This window comes from Amborella trichopoda, chromosome 10 (genome assembly GCF_054954075.1).
Source record: "Amborella trichopoda isolate Santa Cruz 75 chromosome 10, AtrichopodaSantaCruz75HAP2 v2.0, whole genome shotgun sequence".
NCBI classification, from domain to species: domain Eukaryota; kingdom Viridiplantae; phylum Streptophyta; class Magnoliopsida; order Amborellales; family Amborellaceae; genus Amborella; species Amborella trichopoda.
The window spans coordinates 44,966,109-44,985,624 of record NC_142345.1 but is presented as its reverse complement, the minus strand read 5'-3'; the positions used below and the strand labels follow the sequence as shown (position 1 = coordinate 44,985,624).

The following is a 19,516-nucleotide window of genomic DNA, read 5'->3' as shown; positions in this document are numbered from 1 at the left end:
AATATAGAGGCTATTTTAGTCATTTCCTCAATAATGAAGCTCCTGGTGGACGTTTCAAAAAACTGTTTTTTCGCAATCAAATCTGTGTCTCTCTAAGATGCTCTCACGTGGTAACTGTACCTTCAATCTTGGAGAGAGAAAACCAAATGACCACCCAATCAAGTAACAATATTGAGAAACCATGTTGAAAAAACGCCTCCCTATCTCTCTCACATTAGCGGCACCCCACTTTCTCTCTCTAAAAACCATCCAGAATTGGCGGTTCCCATTTCTTCTCCCTCATTGAAGCTTGAAAGAACCATTACTGTACAATGTTTAGAGCTACCCATTTCTTCATTTTCTCTCTCTAGAGCTACCCATTTCTTGATTTTCTCTCTAGGATCCCCCCCCTTTCTGTGTCTCTCCTTCTTATTGAAACGAACCATCGTTACTATTTTCAGAAGCACCCACCTATTGTTTGTCTCTCTTTTAATGCGTTTTCTTTTCTCTCTGGTTGAAAAAACACGACATTTCTACTATGTTTAGAAGTACCCGTTTCTTGTTTTTCTCTTTCTAAACCATCTCTGTGCTATCATTCCATAATTACAAGCACCCACATCTTTCTTTCTCATCCCTTGCCTTGGAAGCACCCATTTCATGGTTTTCTCTCTCTAGGCTCTCCGTCTCTATCTCTCCTTCTCATCCTGTTCCATCTGTCTTTTTCCACCAAATGGTCGTGGCGAGGTTGTATGCTTCCAAGTGTTGGGATTGCAACGGCTATTTCTTTTAACAAAGTTTATATGGTTTGGATTTCATCAATTGGGCTCTCTTTATCTTCCCCTAAAGCTTTCACCTTTTGGAGGTTTCATTGAATTGTGGTTCCATTGGAGAACAGGGTGAGTTTGTGGCTTTGATCTGATTTTTCTATCATTTCCTTTTATGTGAATTGATCTCTCTCTCTCTCTCTCTCTCTCTCTCTCCATGCATTTGCTATATATAATGAGCCTTCTAGAAGTTTATTTTGTCTTCTCTGTTGTTTTTTGTAGCTATGTAGTTTTAATATACATTCAAATTGTCCCCTATGTAAATTCATACTATTTGTTATTCAATCTTAAAAATTGATATGTCACCAGAGGAATTTTCTGATGTTTAAAAACTTATGGTTGGAATAACAGGACATGTTCATTTCTTTCTAAAAAGGTGGTATTTTGATTCCTTTTTCTTCAAATAGGCAGCTTTTTTGCCTTTATTCTCTTTTTTGGACTTTTAGCATGAATTGGGACTGTATGATGTTAATAAGTATGTCCTATATCATGCTAGGATAATTATGCTTACATTTATATATAATGATCTCAAATTGTTGAGTTTTTCTTGATAATATGCATTATTACACCTGTAAACACTTGTTTTATTTTCTTCTAAGAGCAATTGTGAGTTACTTTCCTCTCAAAAAGCGGCTGTGTTGATAACTTGATATTATCTTGCTACAAATCTTTTTCAGGACTTTTTCTTTCAAATTTTTGGTTCTTGATACAAATTCAATAATAGGGAGAGTGGGCATCCTCTTTTTACTATTTGAATATGCTGGTGGTTCTTTGAACTATGATGCATGCAAGGGTCCCCCATTTCACATCTTTCTTTTACCTGTTCTCTTTTAACTTTGGTTGCCTAGTCTTTCTTGCTTTATTTTCTAGGCTTTATGATCTGCAAATATGCTGCAATCGTTCTGCTATTGGGTACCATGATGATATGTTTTTCTTGTGGTATTGTTCTCTGAATCTAGGGAAGCTTGGTTACGAATCAAACTGGTCATCTTTTTTTATTTTCAAACTTTCTTCCCGATCTTTTGCTTTATCTAAGAGTAGGTGGTTCCTGATTTGTTGGGTTATATAGATTTTCCTGAGGCAGCTTTGTTTAGTTATCTTCTCATTATCTTGATTCTCACTTCATGCTTTGGCCTTTGATGCTTTGATCCATTGGTAAGACACATGGTGTAGCTTTTTTGTTTATTTACTTCACAAAATATTTCAACTTCAAGTGCTTGCTGAGGTTACCATATGGAGATTTTGTCATGATTAGTATCCGGCAAGTATTTCATGAACCATTGTATGATATGAGAATGATATGTTTTAATAGCTATACTATTCTGTCTTTGCTTCCTTACTATGGTAGGCATTATTTCTCACTGGAAGAACCAGTAGAGCTTCCTTGCTTTGAAGCTTGATACTTGAAAAATAATGAGATCTGAAGTCTGCCATATTGTAATGTGATTGCATGCCTTATGCTCAAAAACTGGTTAGGAGAACAATAAGATGATCATAAATGTATTTATAGTCTGGATTAAAGAAATTCTTATTTCGGCTGTAAAAAACCATCTCAAGTGGAATAATTTTTGTCCGTAACTTAATTTTATCGAACATCAAATAACTTAGCGAAAACAAATTAATGAGCATCAAATTGGACACTGAGAAGTATCTCCAAAGGACAAACATACAATGTAACACTGTATAAAATTATAAAGCGATAGCTAATTTTGGAGATGGTTATTTTGGATGGTTGTTGACTCTGACTAAATCATATACTTTTCTGTTAATGAAGTTTTAAGCATTTGAAGCTTCTCTAGAATTATATGAAGTTTTAATTGGGATTATGCTATTTAATCTCTAGGATAGCCATCTCTGGATAATGATTTCTTGCAATCAGAAAGTACTGCATCTAAATTTGTTTAAGTGTCCAAAAGCAACAATCAGGCACCTCATTATCATGATGTCTATCAAACTAGCTCTCAGTGGTGCCAACTCCAAAGGATACGTGTATATATATATATATATATATATATATATATATCCGGTCAGTGCAAAACTAATAGAAAGATAATGTAGATAACTGTAGCTACTTTAGAAAAAGGAATAAGAAAAAAGTAAGAACGTCATGGTTAGCACAAAACTACTGTCACCTCAAGAATTTGAGTTGCAGCATACCTGTTATTATATTCCTGAATATCTCTAAACCTGTAGAGGAGGCTTTAACTTTGGTTAACATTCCTCACATGTGTTCCTCTCAGCCCTTCTAGTATTCATTACCCAGTTTGTCCAATACCATTAAAACAAACATAATATATTGGAGATCGTATATGGTACTCCAATGGTGTACCCACTATCTGTATCAAATGATAGACAATGGATATTAAGTGTACCTAAGGTGAATGGCCTGGTAGTTTTCATTAGCACTAATCTCTGGTGTCCATCATCAGGATGGATAGTGGATGGCCCTCTGGTGTACCAAACATCATAGTCCATTGGTTTGTAGTATACTTTCCCCGAAACAAATAGGCTTTCTTTGGCAGAGCAGAGTGACCATAAATTTCTTTACTCATGGAATCTTGCAATTTTGGGTTTTGGCCATTGCCAAGAACCAAAATAATTGAGGATCACATCGTTCTGTTGGGTATTTGAGGGAACTTAGGGGTGGCTATAATAGGCGATAATATGAGGGAAAGTAGACTTAAGTGGGCTGGTCATGGGCACGGTGGACCTAATACAACATTGGTGAGGAGGGGCGAATTAGTTCAAGTGGAAGGCTCTAAAAAGTCAAGCGGAAGGCCCAAAAGGATATGCATGGAAGTAATGAGAAGAGATATGGTTTGACTGAGAGCTGGACCTACACTTGATAGCGCAGAATGGTGGAACAGGATTCATGTAGCCAACCCTAAATAGTTGGGATAAGGCTTGGATGATGATGATGATCCTTTTGTTGGCTATTCCTCCACCCCTTTTTTTCAAGAATTATTTTTGTCAAAATGATGTTTTTTAGTCCAAATTGGAGTTTCCAATTGAGTCAGGATATTGTTGAAAAAAAAACTCATGGCATGTTTCCATATAGGGGCTATAACAGCTAATGCACATACTTTCTCTTTTACTTATAAACCTGTGTCTTTGGCTTTCTTTTTTTTCATTTTTTTTTTTGCAGGCAAATAGTAGGCCTCTAGGCTATATGCCATTATTATTGTTATTGGGCTAGAATGGGTGGCGTCATTGGGAAATGCGACTCCCCAAGAAGGCAAGGCCTTCCAATTTCAAAGCTTGAGGCAAAGATGGTAGAAGCCATGCGGCGCAAAGCTGCTGAGGGGACGACTGTGAAATCTTTTAACAGTATAATAATGAAGTTCCCAAAAATCGATGAGAACTTAAGAAATGTTAAGACCATTTTTGAACAATTTGGTGAGTTTTCTTTCTCCCCTGTGGCCTTTTTGTGTATTTTTATTGCTATTTTTTTATTGTTAAAACTTAATCACCTCTGAAAGCTCATTCTGATTTACCCAAAAAAAAATATCTTTTTAATTGCACCAAATAGTGAAGAATGAAGATTACATCTTTTTCAATTATATATGGATATCGGATTTTTTAGCTTTTTAAGAAAGTTCCTAAGATATGGTCAGTTGAACATATCTTTCATTTCTCTTGATGATTAACTTTATATCTTTATTTTATGTGAAGTGGAATCAAAATAAAATATGGAGAGTTCTTTTCTGTGTTGGTAGATGAGGATTCGAATGGGAGTATAGATCCTGAAGAACTGAAGCACTGTTTCAACAAACTTCAGATTTCATTTACGGAGGAAGAGGTGAGTGATCTCTTTGAGGCATGCGATATAAGCGAGACGCAGGGAATGAAATTCAACGAATTCATTGTACTCCTCTGCCTCGTCTATCTTCTCAAAGAGCCAGCCGTTCTTCCTGCTGTATCCTTAATCTCTCTCTCTCATAAATTTGATGTTAAATTTTGGGTATTTTAGTATCTCTTCTTGTACACTTGATTTAACTTTTGGGTATCTTTGTGATTATATATCTCTCCCTCTTGTACATGTGGTGTTGAATTATCGGTATCTTAGGTGATTTTATTTTTACACAAGTACTAGAGGACTTGACTGTACTATATTATACATTTTCATTAATATAAAACTGATATTTTTTAGGATAATTTGCTTCTTTCACCGACCTGACTAAATGCCCGTTGTCTTTGGCCTAGACTTCAAAGGAAAGATTTCTAGAAGTTGGGTTATATTTTCCGGATCTCTTTTTCCTCAACTATCTATAGAAACTTAAACTGGGGTTGCCACAACTCGAGTCAACATTCGAAAAGCTGGTTAATGCCTTTGTTTTTCTGGACAAAAACAAGGATGGGTATGTTAGCAAGTATGAGATGGTGCAAGCAATCAATGAAACAACTTCAGGCGAGCGCTCATCTGGTCGCATCGCCATGAGAAGATTTGGTTTGGCCTCTCTCTGTGTTTTTTTGCATGCACACGTGTGTGCGTCTGTGAAGGCATTCTATTATGATATATGATGATACATTCTATTATGATATATGATGATATAGCATACAATTCTACATGTAGCCTCGACTATCATTTATGAGATGATTTTGGTTACAGTTTTTGACAATTGATGCTTGACAGTATAGGGGATCGGGTTCATATCCGAAAACCCTTTACCTTGCTAGGTCTGGGTCTGGTTTGGACCCTGCCGAGTCAGGTTGACCCAGCCTGTTTGTACCCCTGATGGAGCTGTTTTCGGTTGTTTCTTTTGCTTTTTCTTTTCTCATAATATTCATATTGTTGCAGAGGAAATGGACTGGGACAAAAATGGAATGGTTTCATTCAAAGAGTTCTTATTTGCCTTCACTCATTGGGTGGGGATTGATGCTGATGAAGAGGAAGATGAGGAGTAAACGTTTTGCTTCTTAATTGTGATTCCTTTCTATATTTTAGATCACTGGTGGCCTTGTGCATGCACCATGGAAATGCGTTTTCTGTGGAATTTTATCAGGAAATTTCTACATGAATAATTGGAGAATAGAGAATTTGACATTTTAATCCTTCAAATTATTACTTTAGGGGGTGCAGAGATGCTCATGTAAATACAATGAACAGGCACAATCACATTTTGTTTGCTGGCGAGAACCATGGAACTTACGGATCTTAATATATGAGATTCTTGAGTATGTTATAAATTGAATGGATTCTTCTAATTGAGAGAGAGAGAGAGAGAGGGGCGCATTCCACAGGGTAATTGCACGGATGAACTGGTCCTTGTTCTTTTAACTTAGGGGCTATGGACAGAAGCCATTCTGCATTATAACTGGTACATATTCATTAAAATGTCACATACAGCTTTAATTCGAATTCTGCAGTCTAAACATACATCAAGAGAAAAAAGAAGTAAAATGGAGCAAACTCGAAAACATGAACTTCAAAGACTAGGACGAAAAACGCCTCCAATTTCCTATAACTCGGCCCCAGAAGCATCCCCAAACCCTTCTCTCTCACAAAGAGACACCGACCCCAGTGAATCGAAACGTCCCGAAACCCCCTCCAAAGAGGAGTAAGCAGAGCACATATCTGCCTGCCTAAAAACTGACCCAGAGCTTGACTCGAGTATTGGGTGACCTAGCCCACCTAGCCCACTAGGCTCAAGCCCACGTTGCTTCTTTACAGGCCTTTCAGCACAAGGGCTTGATCCAGGGGAGCCAGAGTCGGGAGTGGGAGGCTCATGCCTTGAAGAGAATGATTCCTCCTGTGAGAAACTCTTAGCTACCAAACACTTTGTTTTTGTGGGTTCATCTTTTAAAGGGGCCTCAGAGGTGACAGCTGGGGTTGCTGGGTCAGTTTTTGCATCAGGTTCTGGCATGTGGTCACCGGATTCTGGCACAATAGCTGGAGTTCCGGCAAGCACACCACTCAGCCTCTGTTGTTCTTCAATTATTTTTTGGAGGTACTTGCCCTGGGCTTCGATGCGTAGCTGGAGCTGCCTCTGCACCTGATGAACAACAGCCAATATTTGAGTATTAGTTATAAAAATAAATAATAATAATAATAATAACACAACGACAATTAGCAGTCACAATGCTCATTACACATGACAATTATGACAGTGGTGTCAGTGATTATAGTACTGGGGTGGTGGTGGTGGTTGTGGTGGAAATAGTAATAACAATAATCATCAAAGAAATGTAACTTCTTATTCTTCTTTTTTTGATGCATAATGTAACTTCTTATTCTTGAAAGACAAGCTATAGACTTTGGAAATAAGAAAATTTCACAAAAGGCAAATATAGTAAAGAAAATGAAGGAAAGCTTGAAACACATTAATCCTTCGGATGCATATTCCCAAGAGAAATATCCACTTTCTTGTAATATATAAAATGTCATCTGATTTACATTAGGGAAGCAGGGGACCCTGTATACTGATATAAACAGAAACAGAGAGTTGAGATCAACTCAAATCAAAAGATGACCCTCTAAACTCACCACATGATTTTTAAAAAGAACCATATTAGAAAGCCAGGTCACCCACTTAGTTTGCCTCCCCATGCATGCGCACAATTTTACTAATATGAGATTAATAGGAAACTAGAAATTCCCCTCAAAATGGGGTTTTCAGCCTCGTCCTTGTGGTTAGAGAGCACACTAGCATCTAGGGTTTCAATCCACAACTGCCCATCAATAATAAAAAACAGTAACACAGCTCAATTATCTAAGAGTGCTAGAAGAAAGCCCCGCAACCTTCGCAGAAGACAAAAAGATCAAGCCTTTCACCCGATCTTCAAAACCGAGCTTCCCTAATCAAGAAAAACTAGATACTATTCCACTGGTGTTCATGGTTCAAATCACAGATTAGCCACTCAAAATAGAAAGGTTGCTCCCTTTATTTGTTTTTTTTTTCTTTTTCCTTAAAAAAACTTGTAGTTCGTTTTAGAAGAGTGTAGAAGCCACACCCTGTTGAAAATTGTTGACCAAACACATGGAAGATACAGCGTTATACTTCATGGAAGTTGCTACAGATGTCTCTGGATAAATCGAATAGGGAAGGCCTAGCATACACCGCTGGTATGTGGAATATAATACACAAACAGAAGCATTCACTATCCATTACCAATGATAAACATAAGATTAACAACATTTCCCGACGATGGATGTTCATGCAGTTACAGTAAATCTCAAACATCCATCGACAGAAGAGGATGGTGGATGCTCCATGGTATACCACATGCCATATATAACTGGTGCATGCTATACTTTCTCAATCCAAATCGCACTTAAAATGCTGCATGCAAAGGAAAAGTAACAAATATCTTGAAACAAGCATTGGTAAACTCGATTCTTCAAAAGCAAGAATACAGTCTTTTATGTAGAAAATGAACTTGCCTCTAGTTGCTCGTGCAGTCGTTTCTGCACCTCCATCTGCATCCTCAATGCTTCAGTTATTTGCATTCCTCTGGAAACAACATAAATAGAATAAGCATCTGGTTTGATTCCTCTGCATGAAAAGTTGTAAATCTTGTATTTTATATGGAAGAACGAACACGATTGAGGCATATAATATTTCCCTAAAAGAAAAGACGAAATATTTTTTAGTGGCTGACTTTCCATTATTTTCTAGAAAAAGCTACTGATACGGACTATAAATTAATAACTGAATATAGAAGAGAGAGAAACACCACTTGGATGAGAGAGACAGAGGGAAACACCACTTGGATGACCATCCCAGGACACTCAAAAAAAGCATTTACTAAAATAATTAAATTTTCAGGCCCAACAAGTACATAGAAGGGTTCAATTTCTGAAAATATAACCTAATAATTTTCAGTATTTCCATTTCCATATCGTATACTGAAAGATCCAATTCCAAATAGATTTTTGTCTAGTATTTCCAATTTCATATTAAGTTTTTGCCAAAACTCTAATGTAACACCCATAATCACATGAGTAACATATGACTTTTGATAGCTTAAAAAAAAAAAGAAAAAAAGAATCTCATCTAGATGGAGTAATTTCACATGTTCAAGTAGATAGATTGATGAAAAGAAAACTATTAATAGGCCATCCAAAAATACAAAAGAATAAGTAAGAAAATTATGAAATATGAATAGATCATCTTAAAATCCTTCTTAGCGAACCATGAAAAAAAGGAAACAAACTTCTAAGTCCAAAATAGAGTAGAGTGTTGTCTATCCACAAAAAACAATGGTGACATGCAGGACTCGATACTTACGATGCAGCATCTAAGTTAGACAACATGTCAGCAGATTCTTTCCTGTCAGGTTTTGTTCCTGCATGAAACAGAGAATCAACAGTAATTTATCATGCACTATCAAAAAAAATACTCAAAGTTGCAACAAATCCACCTTGAAAGAGATAAAATACATCATACACCGCTTGTGGATGCTATATGGTACACAGCTGGGGCATCCCACCTTCCACTCTCACCAACAAACAGTGGATATCAACTGTGCCAGTTGCATATCCCTCACTGAGAACATTGCGAATTGCCACTGTTCATCAAAGGGAGAGGATGGAAGATGCACCAGCTGTCTAGCAAACACCTCACACAGGCCACATACATTACATATTCAGTTAAAAATAAATATCACCCCTGGTGAAAACTAAGAAATCTAACCCACTTACCATCAGATGACGACTCAGGAAGATATTTTGCCAGTCGATATTTCTGGATGTATATTAAAATTAGTACAAGCCAATACATGATAACTATGAAATATAATAAAAGATGATGACAAGAAGAATGTTTTATCTTCTGCAGTTGAGAATTACCTGTAAATGACTCTTGACGTGATATATGGTTAATCCTTGCACACCCATAACTCTTAAAACACCTTTTGGAGTAGCCCCTGTAGAAGAAAAAGATCCTCTAATAAAATAATAAAAAACCAGAATGATATAATAAGGAATGCTACTATTTGCTTTGGCAATAATTAATGTGCCTCCCATTTTTGTCACCAATGATAAAAACAACTGTCCTCAACAAGCAATGAAGAATGTAATAAAATGAATAGAGCCCCGGAACAAGAGAAAATAGAACTACAATATTAATACTATAACTTCCACCAACCAGACACATCCCTCATAATTTCTTTTGTCTTATTTGATTAGTCTTACATTTAATACTTAAGTTTTTTTTAATGATGGTTTTTTTTAAAACTTATTCCATAATTAGTGTTCCCCCATAATATATTGTTCTATGTTAAAGTAATAATATTGCTTCCTCAAACAATTAATGTTCTGTTTTGATAGTCCAATTCTTCTAAAGCAATAAAAGAAATCAAGTACTAATGCTTCTCTTCATAATTTCCTCTGATTAGAGGCCAATACAATTAATAATGCTTCCTGATAATCTCAGAAAGCCTCAATGTCCCCTAAATATGTTCAAATTTACCTACCTGAGCCAGATATTGCAAAATTATTGGCATATCCATTTCTAAAAATGGACTGAGATAATGTCCTTTTTTCATATCTGCCAAACTTTCTTTTGTTTCCTTGCATTGTTTTCCTAATTGTTTCAATATTTCGCAATTGTGACTGTTGTCCTTGCACATTTGGCAGTACACATGCCATTAATTAGTCTAAAACATAACTTCTCATGTAGTTAGACGTTTTCTCCACAGGTAATCAAATTTTATTAGAATAAAATACTTGATACAAGCTTATGCCCCTAAAAAGTGCTCCAGATACAATAGGATTCGTATATAAATGATTCTAACACCAGTTTGTTTTGATAATCCTTGCAGTAAAACATTTTTTTTTTTTTGATTGTTAACATTGTATTACTGTAAGTTGTTGTTACAAACTGTAGCCCCTGAGAAGGGGCCTAGTACAATCGACAAACAGAAAAAAACCAAAAACGAAATAGAAAGCTCCTCTCTAAAGTGGGAACCTCAAAAGGTCCCAAGCTGGTCGGGCTACGGGATTACAACTCCCTCTTTGACCAGGGTATCCACAAGAGAGTTGCTCTCGCGCCAAATATGATTCCAAGTGACACAAAATCCTTGCAGTTAAACTTGATTTATGCATCTCTGTTCTGGGTAAATTTCTAAATAGAGTTTTGACAACAAATTAATCCAATTTAAGAGGATAGATGGTACTCACTATCCGGTCCACCAAGCTGTGCAACAGCATCCACAAAGCGCTCATGAAGCTCATTTGTCCACCTCAGTCGCTGCCTTGAAGCCATATTTGAGTTGTTAACGGGGTTCCCTCCACTATTTGCAGCCATCTTAGCATTATCAATTTGTGGATCACGAGATGATGGCTTGGTGGGCACCAGGGTAGTACTAGAAATGTTCTTTGGATGATACATTTATCACAAACTACAAAAGCAGAATATTTTGAGATTCAAGATCTCACATTATTTGAAGTTTTGAACAGATTAGGGGCTTGAAAGCCTATCATACAAGTTGTGATTAGTACAATTAGTAAGAGTACGGGAACAAAACAAGTTTCATTGTAAGTTGAGAAAATACATATAAACATAATAAGACATAAATTTTCAAGATTAAAGAATGCGTATATATAGAATTCAGACAAATAAAGCTAAACAAGGATAAGCTGAAGAAAAAGATCACCAAAAATAAGGAGAACTATGGAAGAAAGAACTCAAAAGGAGACCCAAAAAAATGAATATAGGACAAAGAACAAAAGGACTACAAGAGTAAAAATCTGGTAAGGAAAAGTAGTTGCAGGAAAGAAGGAAATGAAATGGCATCAATAAACAAAAAAGGAGATTTACAATTTTGTATGTTTCACAGTACATTACCAATTTGTATTTCAAATTCAAGAATCATCCACCATCCAGACAGGATTACAAAGTGAATGCAAGAATAAATCCCAGAGCCCTAGTGCAAAAGCATGAAACCAGATACCGATTAATGACACAAACTTCTGCCCAATAAGTAGGAACAAGGAAGTTCACTCTCCAGTAAAAAATTCAGAAGAACTAAGCCCCTGTGTAAGTTTATGGTGGTTGGAAAAGCGTAAGGCTGCATTTAAGAAGAGCTTAGAATGGACTGTTTTCACCCATTTGGTTATCACATGGCAGTCAATGCAGTGGTGTTTGTTAGCACTTTTGCATTCGAGAGGATAGCGAACTTCTAAGGCAACTTTTACAATAGGAAAGAAAAGACATTATCAGTTTTTTTTTTTTTTTCTTTTCCACTGTACTATTTACAATGGGCCACTGTACTAACAGTTTCAGAGTGGGACAAAACCCATGACAGATGAAGCACCAACCTGAACTTCATGAATTAACAACATTCAGATTTCATAAGTCATATTTGAATTGAAAAATCTGATCATTTTCTTTAAGAAAATGAAAAATTGAACCATCGCAATGATCCTACAGAGCACCACTATATGTTTCCCTGATTGCTAAGGTGAGCATTCCAATGACAAATTGCCTCAAGTTATCAATGTCAGGAAGAGCCACTATCTATAGCCGCTTTCAATTCCACAAAATTTACTCAACCTACATCCTGAGAAGAAGACAGGGAAGGAGGGTAAGAGTAATACTCCCACAATTGACATAGGAAAAGGAAATCACGGTCATATTAAGGTCAAAGAAAGATCACAGCCCCAAAATAAATACTCCCGCTATTGACATAGGAAAAGGAAATCACGGCCATAATAAGGTCAAAGAAAGACCACCGCCCCATAATCCAAAAACTCTAGGGAAGAAAAATTTGGTAGGCAATCCAAAAGCATGTGAAAGGTATGATAACAAATTGTACATAAATATATACATAGTATTGGCTAATTCAGGAATGCATGCTCGTGATAGACTAGAAAAATAAAGTGCAAACTATGCACTTTCTTTCCATACATTAATTTAATGAACAATTGAGTGTTTATTCATTTAAATTTGTACCATATGCACTGATAAGAAACTTCTTTGACAACGAAATCAAGAAGAGGAGAAGAGAAAATAGAATTAAAAGTATCATTCAGCAACTCATGAAATCCATGAAAATTCACCACTTAACATCTTAGACAAATTACTATTGAATACGGTACAATGTAAGATCTCATATCTGTAGAAATGACTCGGGAATAAATATTATACAGAACAAGGAATTCAAACATTACTTTGTATGAATTAGAAACATAGTGCTCAATAAAATCATTGAAAGAGGAACCAACCACACTGTTTAGTCACCAAGCTGAAAACGACATGATCATCATCAAGGTTTAATAAAATGGTCTTTGAAACTGAGACATAGAATTGGAAGACAAAAACCTCCTTAAGAATGTATAAATAAATAAATATTATTGCAGAAAAAATAAAGGGAAAGAATAAATCGCAAAAGAGGCCTAATCTCCCACAATAAATGGAAAATACAAAGTACTAGCAAAGAGATACAAGAACATGGAAAATACAAAGTACTAGCAAATAGATGCAAGAACATTACTGAAACTTCATAAATTGGAAGAAATTCACATTTCACGAATAAAATTCCCAACCATTGATAATCTTTGCTTCAGCTCAATAACCACTAAAAAGTTAATCAACTTAAAAGTAAAAAAATTCATCTCAAGAAAAGTAGTAACTAACAAAAAGTGTATACATGACCAATCTTAAAATGGATAAAATTGTGCATAAGAAAGAGTTAAAAAAAAAAAAAAAAAACAGGATTAAAGCGAGATCTCGTATCCCAATAAGTGGCGAGTATAATAACACTCCAGCATTGGCATAAATAGCTTTATTTATGAATTTTTTGGTCAGCCAAAACTAAGAGGTTGAGATTATAAACAGAAATAACTATATCATATGGAGTGAAACTGTCAAAATCAATATCCAGTAGAAAAATTCAGATTAAACTGCAGCTAAATAAGGTTCTAATTTCTAAAAAGAACCAAGAATTACAAATTCAAAGTCAAGAAAGAAGATAATCTCAGAACAAACATGCACCCAGCATATCAATTTTCACAAGGAAAAGAAAATCCCAATTGCCACAGGGAAAGCCAGTGAAATACAGTACTATAATCAAGACCAATCACATAAAAAGGAAACAAGAAGAACACGTAAACTAAAACCAGAAATTAAGCAGAAAGAAGACTCACACCTTTATCAAAATAAAGAAAGCCCTCTTATCGAGAAAAAAGGAGAAGAAATCATGCTCCAACAAAAAAAAAAAAAAACTTGGACTAGAATTCAGAGAAACCCAACATAGAGAAAATGAAAAAGCAATATCTTACTCCAACTAAAAACACCCCAGAAGAAAAACACCCAAGTCAACAAAATTTCCGAGAGCAAATAGTGAGATATAGAAAATTAGAATACAGGGAATCAAAAACCCAAAATTCTTCATCAGAGACAAAAGACAATCACTACACTTAGAATCAAGAGTAGTCATAGTCATATCTAAAAATCAATTTAGAATCAAAGTAGAAAATTCAAGAAAAAATAGAATTTATTCCCAAAATAGATCGCCCATTTCCATGAAAACCCAACACGGAAAATAACCAAAACATGTCCTAGAAGAAATCAAAACAAAACCCATGGTAAATCGCACAACCACATTCACATAAAAAAATCATATGAAACCTAAAGCTCAAACTCAGACAATAAAAATCAAAGTACAACCCAAAATGAAGCACCTTTTCAAATATTACACAAAATTAAACACAGCGCACATCATAAAAACAAGAAATTGAGCTTCCAAAGCATAAAAAATGAATGCATACCTTCATGAAATGCGAAATGAATGACACCCAATTCACCTGATTGCGAATAAAAGGTAGGGAGAAAAACAATGAACAAAACCCAATATCTCGCCTATTAAGAAAGGTAAATTTAATCTGGAAATTGGGTTTTTCAACTGGATATTTCTTCTACGAATAGAAAGGAAAAATGAAAAAATAATGGCTCAGAATCTCAGAGAGTGTGGGGGTAATAAAGTTTTGGCAGAGAGAGGAAGACCTCTGAGTTTTTTACTGTAAGAAAGTTGAACGTGGATTTTGTACATCTTTTCTAATGACGGAAAATGCCCTCGCTTCGTAATTCACGCGAAATTTTGCCGAAATTTGTTGAAATAATGGAAATGGAACCCTCCGTAATCCAGTGATGGTTCAACAATTTTCTCAAGGGAAAAAACACATGATTTGAATTTTGTTTTATTTTATTTTTTATTTACTTAGTGAGCTTTAAAAGAGGAGAAAATTTAATTTTTACATTGCATATATTATTTTATGGGTGCAGGTGGCATACGGATGCATCCATTGCCGTGGGGTTAACGCCCACCTTCAAATTTTATCATGGTATAAAATATTATGAGGATTATTTTAAAACTTAGTTTTATATTTAATTATAAAATTTTAAATTTAAAAAATAATTAAAATCAAGTAGATCTATGAAAATCTTAAAAATAGACCAGATAATAATTATAAAATGTATAATGTACGACGCTTAAAATCTTTTTATTTTTCATGATCATACATCACGATATCCCCGATGATCAATCAAAAGCGTTTAAGAACATTGAAACTATCTTTTTTGATAGATCTTTTAGGTGCACCCGCAGTTCTATATTATAAGGTTGCACCCTTATATAAACTTTTTCTTTATTTTATAATATTTGAATGAACTTTACAAGGAGCCCTAATTCGAAGGGCACAAATGTTAGATAATATTGTAAGAGGGAGAAACACTCCACATTCAATTCAATTCAATACCCCTTAACCTTAGTAACTGTGTTGTGATTTTCATTTCTATTTACACTAACTCATTAACACTTTTAAGAGACGATTTTTAGTAAATTTTATAAAAAATTAAAAATAAATAAATAATAAATAAAATCTTGATATATACATATAGCGGGACATAGAATAGATGCATAGGTATCAATATTTTACTTGAGTGGTTAGTAATTTGCAGTGACAATACTACATTTCACATTTGATTCTAACAACTAAGCTACCAAAAAAAAAAGATCGATGCATAGAGTGTAAAAGAGAGTTTAGTCGTTCATCCAGGGAGTATATTATTTTGAAGAGAGCAAAAGAAAGAGATTTTGGCTAGAGAGATGCTATTTTTGGCTAAAAAGAAAGACAATTGTTCTTAGCGTTAAAGACAATTGTTCTTAGCGTTTTATCCATCATTTAAAAAAGAAAAATCGTTTCATGTGGGTCGGACCGCATATCTACAATATGTGGTCCCAAATAATAAAGCATCCATTTTAAAGATGGATTCAAGTAGGTATTCTATCTAAAAACAATTGAAGCTAAAGGTTCAATTTTTTTTTATAAAATTATTATTTTTATTTTTCAATATTGATTTATTTTTTGGAATTCACAATTTCCATGTTTGAGATTCCATGTCCTTAAAAATTAAGCCGAAAGATTCATTTCAAAAAAGGATTTTTAAGAGGTCACTCATTTATAGTGGGGACTCATAAAAACCTAGTCCAATTTAAAAATCATCGAGACAACTTATAACTGGGGTACCAATCTAAGAGCCTAACTTTGCTACCGCTTTCACTCGATTCCACTTATTCTATGTTAAAAACAAATATATCAGTCGATCGCCAAAAATTAGGGGTGGCAATGGATCCAAACCCGATTCGGGACCCAAGAGATAGACTCGATCTAGGTCTGGGTATAGGTCCAAATATTGAACTCGGCTAGTTGGGTTAGGGTCCAAAACTCGAACTCAAATACTATTCAGCTCCGATAATAATTTGTGGGTGTCGATATATAAAATATATTTAAATATAATTAAATACAAGCATATTTTAATTTTTGAGTCGGGCCCATGCCAGGATGCCACACACTATATTTTCGAGAATGGGTCTAGGCCCAGGTCCCATATCATATTTTTGGATCTAGTTCGGACCCAAACAATTGCCACACCTGCCAAAAATCAATTGATTTGGCGGGACCTTGACTCCAACCCGGACCCAAACCCGTACCAAATATCAATAGATGAGCTGAGGCACACCGAAGCGGTCGGAGGACTTTTGTAACACAACTTATAGGTTTGATAGGCGTTCATGTACTTGAGTGGTTTTGGTGCGAAATGGATATGGAAAACAAAGCAGTCCAAATGTTAGAATTGACTGGAAAGCCCTTCAATTACGTCTTCAAAAGTGAAGCCAAAATTTATGAAAAACACCCGGGACTTTCACTCTAATGACCAGCCTGTCTCCCATGTAGGAGACCTCTCAATTCACGACAGGGTAAGAAAACTCACACCACTGTTGGGAGCATTGTTTGCAAAAATCGCCCGAGCTAACCGTTAACCGCCTGGTTAAATCGGAACCGGCCAATCGTCGGTTCGCGTTTTAGGCGGTTAGGGTGATCAACCAGTATTTTTTAATAAAAGAAGTTTATAAAAAGATACAACCTTAAAATGTAGAACTACGGATGCCCTTCAAAAATTCATCGAAAAAGGTGGTTTTAATGTTGAAAAAACTTTTGATTGATTATCTCGACATCGAGATGTATGACTATGAAAAATAAAAAGATTTTAAGTCTCATAAATAGTGTGTTTTACAACGTATTATCTACACTGTCCATTTTCAAGATTTTCATATGTTTATAGATCTACTTGATTTTAGCCATTTTTGAAATTTAAAATTTTATAATTAGATATAAAAATAAATTTTGAGATAATCCTAATAACATTTTACATCAAATTTTGAAGGTGCACCTTACCTCTACACCTATGGATGCATTCGTTATCCAACTGCACCCTTTTAAAAAAAATTCAAAAAAAATGTATATAAAATCTCAAAAATCAGGAATTTGATTTGTAATGTATTTTTAAATATTCTTTACATTATAGTAAAGATAAAAAATTCTTTTAGTCATAGTTTCCCATCTTTTTAGAAAATTTTAAAAATATTCATAGGAAAATATAAAATGGGTTAAAATCTATTTTTTTCATTAATTTTCAACTTCATTTGAATGTGTTTTTTTTTAATCATTTTTTATATGCTTTTCATATTTTAGTAGATTTTTTTTTTATTTTTTTCAATACTTTTTTGACCGCTCGGGACTTGCCTGGTTAGAGCGGTTGAATCGGTTGGTTTACCAGTTAGGCTGGTTAAACCGCTTCCAGGCCCATGTATGGTTAATCATTCCAGTTCAATTTTGGGAACACTGGTTGGGAGTATGGTTAACTGGACATGGTGCTGGAAGCGGTTATTCGGTGCTAATGGGTAAACTAACTGGCCTAATCGAGCATATCTCGGACAGTAAAAAGATGTTAAAAATACAAAAAATAAATAGAATATATTTAAAGCATAATTAAACAAAACACATCCAAATGAAATTGGAAATTAAAGAAAATAATAGACTTTAAATAAGGAAAAAGTTTATATAAGGTTGCAACCTTAAAATGTAGAATTACATATGCGCCTCAAAAATCCATCGGAAAATATTGTTTTAATGTTAAAAAACCCTCTAATTGTTCATCTCGACATCGAGACGTATAAATATGAAGAAAAAAATAAAAAAAATAAAAATAAAAAAGATTTTGAGTCCCAAAAATAGTGCATCTTGCAATACATTATCTAGAATACACATTTTCATATATTTATATATTTACTTGATTTTAACCGTTTTTGGAGTTTAAAATTTTATAATTAGATATGAAATTAGATTTTAAGATAATCCTAATACTTTTTTACACCAACATTACATGATAAATTTTGGAGGTACACCTTTATTGGATTTTTTAAGGTTGCAACCTTACAGAAACCACACCTTTCAAATAATTGATTTGTACCCTGGGGTACTTTTAAAATTAAAAATAAAAAAATAATTAAAAAATATAAAAATATTAATGGCCAAAAAACTTTTCAATCTTTGTCAAAATGATGAAAATATTAAAAAATACTTACAAACAAAAATCATTTATTTATTAGGATTTTATATACTTTGTTTTGATTTTTTTTAGAATACCGAGTAGGTCCACCAAAACCGACCAAAACTGAGACCGTTGACTATGCGGTTAGAATTTGAAACGGGAGAGAAAATCAAACCCCATACTTTCTTCTTCAAATGAGAGAAAATCAGAGCACCAGCATGATTTGAACTTTTTAGTACTTGTATAGTATTTTTTTTTATAAAGTGTTTATTGTGGGAATGGAGCCTGCCACATTATGTTGAGGCACCTACCCAAGTCCCATTGTACAATACTTTTACATGTATGTTTTGGCCATTACTCACTCTTTCCTTGAGAGTCTTATCTTTTACTTTTAAATAAAGGCACTGTTTGCTACAAGTCTTATCTTGTAATTTAATTATATGTCAAATTTGATAATTTGGATGTGTCAAGGAGTTTGAATTTTTTTTTTTTTAACTTTGAGTCTATTAAATAACACACACAACAACTATCGGATTTGAAATCTAAGGCACACTATTGATTGTAACTTCCTTGTATTGTAAGTAAATAGTCTGTTGTGTATTTTTTTAAATAAAAGTGCTAAAAATCTCAAACCTGAAATTTGAAAAGGGTGTGATTAAAAGAAATGGGGGGTGGTTTTCATAGGGCTATGACTTCTATAGATTTGGCAAGGAAACATCTTCAAATTGGTGCGGTTTGTATAGAGCTAAGGCTCTAAACAATCAAAGTAAAGCACACCTTCAAATAGTGTCGAGAAATGTGGTTTCAATACTTGAAATCTTTGTGATAACCTTAAAATATACTTTCATTTTTAATTATAAAATTTAAAGTTTCAAAAAT

At 34.5% G+C, this 19,516-nt stretch overlaps 2 protein-coding genes across 4 annotated transcripts; one reads left to right on the top strand and one right to left on the bottom strand.

The window, feature by feature from the left end:
* Window positions 1-170: 170 nt before the first annotated feature.
* On the top strand, window positions 171-5,990 carry LOC18447436 (Calcium-binding EF-hand family protein). 2 transcript variants are annotated; one of them, XM_006857533.4, is made up of 5 exons: window positions 171-875; window positions 3,949-4,199; window positions 4,520-4,719; window positions 5,076-5,250; window positions 5,602-5,990. In XM_006857533.4, the coding sequence occupies exons 2-5, from the start codon at window positions 4,001-4,003 to the stop codon at window positions 5,706-5,708; spliced, it is 681 nt and encodes a 226-aa protein (XP_006857595.1). In that variant the 5' UTR covers window positions 171-875; window positions 3,949-4,000; the 3' UTR covers window positions 5,709-5,990. The 2 variants fall into 2 exon arrangements, with proteins under 2 accessions (XP_006857595.1, XP_088705443.1); XM_088849317.1 differs by lacking the exon at window positions 171-875 and adding an exon at window positions 1,649-1,742.
* A 118-nt stretch (window positions 5,991-6,108) lies between these two features.
* LOC18447437 (myb family transcription factor PHL7) lies at window positions 6,109-14,698 on the bottom strand. 2 transcript variants are annotated; one of them, XM_020675478.2, is made up of 8 exons: window positions 14,515-14,698; window positions 12,064-12,305; window positions 10,924-11,144; window positions 9,592-9,668; window positions 9,445-9,487; window positions 9,032-9,089; window positions 8,185-8,254; window positions 6,109-6,796 (listed from the first exon to the last, which is right to left on the bottom strand). In XM_020675478.2, the coding sequence occupies exons 3-8, from the start codon at window positions 11,132-11,134 to the stop codon at window positions 6,263-6,265; spliced, it is 993 nt and encodes a 330-aa protein (XP_020531137.1). In that variant the 5' UTR covers window positions 11,135-11,144; window positions 12,064-12,305; window positions 14,515-14,698; the 3' UTR covers window positions 6,109-6,262. The 2 variants fall into 2 exon arrangements, with proteins under 2 accessions (XP_020531137.1, XP_006857596.1); XM_006857534.4 differs by lacking the exon at window positions 12,064-12,305.
* Window positions 14,699-19,516: the final 4,818 nt, after the last annotated feature.